Below are 6,598 nucleotides of genomic sequence, written 5' to 3' on the forward strand. Positions count from 1 at the left end.
TTACATCAGAACTTAGAAGTTGTATGCCATGTATGATAGTGTCTTTGATTCTTTTTTTAATTATTGGTTATAATAATAATAATAATAATAATTATTATTATTATTATTATTATTATAATACTGGAATGCATGTGACACTTGCATTATTACTTGTTTTTATTGGTTTCATATTTTCAAATAATCACTGAAAACAGAAACACTGTCTTAATTTTCTGAATAAATTTATTTTCATGGTTACTTCAATACATTTGTTTAAATATTTTACAAACAATACACTAAAGAAAATAGAAAGTAGTAGAGGTTCAAGATACCAATTTAAAAGGGAAAAAAAGTTCAATAGGTGACAAAATCAGTTAAAAACAAACAAAATTCAAATTCAAACCTACACTCCTACTTTGTGTTTGAACTAAAGCTTTTCAATTTTAGCTTTTTTGGCAGCTGGAGTTTCGTCCTTTGGATGATCACTGGACTGCTGTGGTCTCTTTATAGTGTGAATGATGCCGAATGCTGTTGCTCGGGTCTCTATGATAAACAAGTGAGAAAAAAAAGCCTCTGAGCAATTTGCTATAACAAGACAACATTCAAAACCATGCCTGATTGTATGATACCTAGTAATAATAACAGACTTTATTTATATATAATTTTTCATTTATAACTTGATGCAAGTGTCTCATAAATATATAAAAAATTCTGTTTATAAAAAAAGAACAAACAAAATGAGGCAAAATATAGATTTTAGATATTGGAATAATAAATAATAAAAAAAAACAGGTGGACCGAAAATGGAGACTTGTGGAACACCATGAAAATTGCCTTTCAGTAAAAACATGGTAACCAAGTGCCTAATTTCCTGACATACTACACTGTTTGATTGACCTGAAATATAAACAGAACATTTATAAAGGTAACATAGTACAACTAAGGTAATGCAGCTAGAGAAATAATTTACCTCCATGCAGTACGACAGATCGGCAGTTAGTAGAGACTGCAGCTTTAGCATCCCCCTCCGAGAGGCCAAACACTAGCCCTCTAGATTTACATTAAGGATTATTAAAGAAAAAACCTTTAAAAACATATCACGTCTTTAACAGCTGCAAATAATAAAAGGATACAGATTGGCGATATCGTATGGGCCACGTAACTCAAGAGGCTAAATGAAACAGAAAGAAGAATATTAGTTTCTGAGAATGAAAAATGAAAATTTTTTCATAATAAGCTAATCCCCCCTAGCATTTGTAAAACAGAAAACAGAAAAAGAAGAAATTTGCTCTTACTGCCTCTGCCGCACTGGACACAATGACGTTCTGTGAAGGTAGAAGTTACACATCAGACTTTATGACCATGGTATTTGTAAGTCTGTATAAGCATGTTAGGGGCTTACCTTTCCCTTGCATACAGACATTAGATTGATGGCATTTGCAATGGTGTACTTCTTCATGGTGGAGTCTCTGATGGCAGCAGTGTAGCTTATCTCAAAAAACACTCCCCTCTCAATAGCCTAGAGAACCAAAACAGAACATGACACAACAAAAGGCACACTCTAGGATTTAATCTTATATTGGTATTTCACAATGAATTATAATAATATGTATTTTAATAACAACATTCATTTTCTACACATATACAAACATTATGCACACTGTCACCTAACTGCTGCTGACTCACTGTGAAGGTAGAACTAATCAATGAATTTCTAACTCAGTAATTAAACTTAATCAATCAATGACAAGAGCCATAACCTATGTGATTAAAAATGTCTGTTCACAGACTAGGTGTAATACTTGCAACACTGAACAGTGACGGTTGGTTGTCCATTTAATGCCTCAGCCATCCAAGACCAGGAGCTCGTGGGTAGGATGGCCCTCCCTTACCCCCAGTGAATCAATGTTAACAAACACAGGTGTCTATTACCTGGCTTAACAAAAAGAGCAGGTAGTGTTCTCCACCAAGCATTTTGAGCTGTACAGTGGGTTTTAAATGTGTTCCGAAAAGAAGCAGGGGCTGGCTTCATATGTTTCATAACTTTACTCTCCCATGATTGCAGCATCATGTGTGTGATCAGACTCCACACAATCCAAAAAGATGTAAATGGCAATGGCTAATCTGGGGAAAGTAAATAAGTAAAAAAAATAATTGATTTGAACTAACCCCATTTATAGGTGACCTCTTGCAATGGAAAGGCTGCTTTTCAGTCGCTGCTATGCAGATAATGTCCACATCATACGTCATGCAAGCTGCCTGTTGAAATAAGGCACAAAAAGAAACATGTACTAAACCTGCAGGTTATTAAATGGCTGAAAAAACATGGAGATTAAAACATAATATTAATTTATAGATATTTAAAAAAAATCATTTGACTTACATGGAACAGCTTCTCTGTCGTGGGAAGCACAGCCACAATATCAAAGTTTTTGTAGTCATTGGATGCCCTCTAGAGTAAATGTCACAGAAGAATATGATTCCAATAATGCACCAGATTATGAAAGATTCCCGCTAATGACAAAATGACCAAATAATATTTCATCTACACTTACGAAGTGAGAGGTATCTGTGGCCACAACTGTCAAACGGTTCAACACTTTAATTGGCCTGGATTTACCCTGAAGTGACAGACAGCAAGAATTAGAAGAGTCACACTGCTACTTATAGCCACAATCTCCCACACAGAGGCAGATTCATCACAAACGCAGCAAGTCACCTGCACTATTGGAAATCTCTCAAAGAGCTCTGCCACCGGCTGTGGCTTTGGAATATGCTGTAATCAAAATTAAACATATAAGCACACAATTAATTCAGTATATTTCCAGCATCTTACATATAAAACACATAAAAAATAAAGTAATTACCTGTTTCTTCTCTTGTCCTTCCACAACATAATTTATTGCAACTGTGGAGTAGCCAACTGAAAGAAAATGAGACTGTGATTGTTTAAGAGAACTTCACATATATACATACGTAATGTGGAAATGAGCCCTTCATGTTGTAAAGTTAGCTGAATGAACTGGGAATTCTGGCTTAAAAATAAATGCTAACATTAACTGTCATGTTCTTGTAACATTCTGGTGGGCATTAAGAGCCATACACAATGAAGAGACTTTTTTCTGATCAAACTGTACACGCTGTGTTCAACCCTTTTTTGTGGAATTTCACAGGAAAAAAACAGACAAATGGATGAGCTACAGGAGGAAGGAGCTTTACCTTCAAGATTAACTTTAAACAAACACAAGTTACCCTGTGTCCGAAATGGCTCCCTATTCACTATTCCTATGTGACTCACTATGAAGTGCATTATTTTAAGGAGCTGAATTCCGGAGTGTAGTGAACAATTTCAAACACTACTTCATGCAGGTATTTTACCAAACAGCACAGTACTTTATGGGTATTCACTATCCACTAGTGTCAGCTAGCGTATATGGGTTATACACTATCTTTTGACCAAAAAATGACCATTTGAAAAATGACCAAATATGCTCCTCTGAGCTCTCCGAGTAAGATGTGGGCATGGTCTAATATACTAATGACCTTGTGTGACTGAGAGCGCTCTATCCCTGTAGAACAGCATGTTGTTTACGTTACCATGGCAAAACAGCTTTGAGACAGAGCAGTTGAAGGTTTTATTTTCTGGATTTTTACTCTGAACTGTGGTTGTCATTTTACACAAAATACACAATAAAATGGCACAGGCGGGTAAAGTTGGCATTATACAGCTGTTCATGTACGAACCTGTGCGTCTTTGTTGTGGTTTTGTGTGATTATTTTGTTAACATAATCGCATGAACGAGATACCTTCTAGAGTGTCTGCAAATTGGTGCGTTCTCCGCTGCTACTCTGCTGTATTGCTGACTGAGTGTGGCTGTTATCCCCGCTGCTACTCTGTTCTATACGCCGGCCCAGTGTGGTCACCATCTCCCATCTACTCTGCTGTACTGCTGACTCAGTGCATCTGCCGTCCCCGCTGCTAATCTGTGTTAAATACCGACTGAGTGGTTCTGCCTTCCCCGCTGCTACTCTGCTCCACATGCCGACCCTACCCCTATGGAGAGAGATTAGTCTCGAAATACTTGACAAAGGCGTAAATGTTAATTAACAAACGAAAAACAAGTAACAAATATCTTTACATTTTTGCCTCACGGTTTGCTATTTGTACAAATAAATAAATACATGTTTTTGGCTTTCATCTATATATTATCATTTAAAGCAAAATTTACATTGCATATATTTCTCGAATTTAAAATGTATATATAAAGTATATATATATATAAATCTGCATTTGTGGATCATGTCACTCACCCGTTTTCCGTGACGTATAATTGTTCATTTTCTCTCATGGGTTTTTGGATTCTGAGACTTTCCTTTCATATTTCACTTGATCCACACACAAATGCATCCTCATCCTCAAATGTGGCCAGCAGGCGAACAAGTCATCGCTATGTGGCACTGTTGTTTCCCCCAGTTTTTAAAGACTGACCTGTTGCTCTCAGGACCACCACAAAACAACCCCCTGTAGGTGGGACTGTAACTCTGGCTTCCTCAGTAAATGATGGGCAGCTAACTCAAGCTTCTGATTGTCTAAATAAAAGTAACGACCAATGAGAAGCGCATTTTCTGTTTAGGAGCCATGGGGTATCTGCCCCTGGATGATTTGTCTGGAACAAATCATCCGTATTAACAGTCCTTAAAAATACAGAACACAACACATCCCATATCAGACCAATATACAACATGGCTTTTAGTGTCCAAATACTGGATGGTTTTAAAGTATTTTATTTGACAACCCTAGTCTGAAACAAAATTAGGAAAGTTCCGCTGGACTTTGTTAAATTTAGGGCACCTTTAAAAGCATTCCACAATGATCACCCACTCCTAACCGTCTGTGATATTCGGCTTTTTGTTCAACATTAAGTGTTGAGCAATTGCTTCTCCATTTAAGGTGGCCCTACACCTCCTAAAACAGCAGTTTCACCTAGCAGGTAACATGTTCGCCCGGTGGTCACATCTGTGGATGAGAATGCATGTGTGTGTGGATCATGTGAAATGTGAAAGGAAAGTCTCAAAATCCAAAAACCAGCAAGAGGAAAAAATGTGTCATGGAAAACAGGCGAGTGACTTGATCCACAAATGCAGATTCAACACTTTATAAATAAACTTACAAATCGAGACTGTGACTTTACAAATATATTCAATGTAAATTTAATGTATGTATTTTCACATAAAATTATAATATCTATGAAAAAAAATGTATTCAACTGTATTTGTGCAAACCGCAGACCATGAGACACAGATTGAGATATATTTATTTGTGATTAGTGAAACATTTGTGACTTGTGTTAAAATTTGTGGATTAACCTTTATGCATTTGTCAAGTATTCTGAGATTAATTTCTCTTCGTATACCCCTAGTTCACTATGATGACTCCTTAGCTCACCAGTCGAGGCATGGCTATGGCAGCATTGCGATTGGTCAGGGTAATACTGACATAAGCATTGCCCACTTTTTTAACTGCCCATTCTACATGGAGAATAGAGCAGTACTGGTCATTTTTTGAGGATAGATTAATCATATTTCTGTTGTGAATTTTTTTTTTTAATTATTGCTAAAGGTTTCACACAACACCAAAGTTTAGAATTGTTTAGAATTATACAAAAAAAATCTAAATTAGTTCACAAGGGCTTTAAATGTAAACATAACAATTATTATTAATGCCATAAAATAGTAAACGTAGTGAAAATCACAAATACGTAGCTGTACACATGGGTGATATTCTGCGCATGCGCTGTCCAAATGTCTAGCCAGGGTAACAACGCAAATCGCTGAGAGGCTGGGCTCTTCCTAACTTTTAAACGCATACATCTCACTCCAAACACTATTGTGGCTTTAAAGTGGCTCTTTAAAATGTGTGAAAGCAGTGTATGACCCTCACATCTCTGTACACTGCTAAACGTGTCCCTAGACACCTCGCTTTAGCCGTGTGTATAAACTACAAATTAAGACTCCTGGTGAACTAAACGTGCTAGGAACTTACGATGAGCAGCGGTCTCCACTGTGCTCTGGAGCTTTGCCTTGTCACTGGCGGCGATGATGTTTAAATCCATAAACACAGACATTCCCTTTATGTTTTTTTCCCGAAAACAATACTCAAATTTCTCCACGGTCAACGGTGTATTTTCCTAAACATCTAGGCGTGTTCTCTCTATTAAACTGAACTGTCTTTTGTGTTGACGTAAAAACACTATTTTGTGTTACTGTAACTTCCTTCAAGTTCGCTAGCACAGCTACAGCTCGCAGCCCTTTCACAAGCATGTGCACTGCGGCTGTGTCTCAAATCTCTTATTTACTGCCGCATAGTGTATGAAATCATGCCATTTACACTTAAAAGTGTACACGGTTGAGGCTGTGGCTGAATATACATGAATTTGTGGTAGAAAGTATTATTAATAACAATTATTATAATATCAATAACAATAATATTTTGTATTACAATATCGCAGGTTAAATTAAAGATATATTATAACCAAAAATGTACTTACTCCAGTTGTGTTACACATTTCATAGTGCACTACATCGGGAGCAGGGAGAGGTTTGAGGCTGAGCCTGGGTT

General features: G+C 36.8%; 1 protein-coding gene across 2 annotated transcripts; it reads right to left on the bottom strand.

Moving 5' to 3' along the window:
- Positions 1-235: 235 nt before the first annotated feature.
- Positions 236-6,319, bottom strand: rpp30 (ribonuclease P/MRP 30 subunit). Of its 2 annotated transcripts, XM_066665395.1 has the most exons (11): positions 6,023-6,317; positions 2,847-2,902; positions 2,699-2,755; positions 2,535-2,600; positions 2,363-2,431; positions 2,149-2,238; positions 1,382-1,498; positions 1,275-1,304; positions 1,113-1,150; positions 950-1,029; positions 236-522 (listed from the first exon to the last, which is right to left on the bottom strand). In XM_066665395.1, the coding sequence occupies exons 1-11, from the start codon at positions 6,102-6,104 to the stop codon at positions 407-409; spliced, it is 801 nt and encodes a 266-aa protein (XP_066521492.1). In that variant the 5' UTR covers positions 6,105-6,317; the 3' UTR covers positions 236-406. The 2 variants fall into 2 exon arrangements, with proteins under 2 accessions (XP_066521492.1, XP_066521493.1); XM_066665396.1 differs by lacking the exon at positions 2,535-2,600 and having other exon boundaries at positions 2,363-2,430; positions 2,647-2,755; positions 6,023-6,319.
- Positions 6,320-6,598: the final 279 nt, after the last annotated feature.

Source organism: Hoplias malabaricus, chromosome 3 (genome assembly GCF_029633855.1).
Source record: "Hoplias malabaricus isolate fHopMal1 chromosome 3, fHopMal1.hap1, whole genome shotgun sequence".
Classification (NCBI taxonomy): Eukaryota; Metazoa; Chordata; class Actinopteri; order Characiformes; family Erythrinidae; genus Hoplias; species Hoplias malabaricus.

Bases quoted from the DNA above. Each gene is read 5' to 3' on its own strand.
- rpp30 (XM_066665395.1), bottom strand. From the start codon at position 6,104: ATGTCTGTGTTTATGGATTTAAACATCATCGCCGCCAGTGACAAGGCA. The intron at 2,903-6,022 runs GTAAGTTCCTAG...ATTTTCTTTCAG, and splicing joins AGTGGAGACCGCTGCTCATC to TTGGCTACTCCACAGTTGCA. The intron at 2,756-2,846 runs GTAATTACTTTA...TTTTGATTACAG, and splicing joins AAGGACAAGAGAAGAAACAG to CATATTCCAAAGCCACAGCC.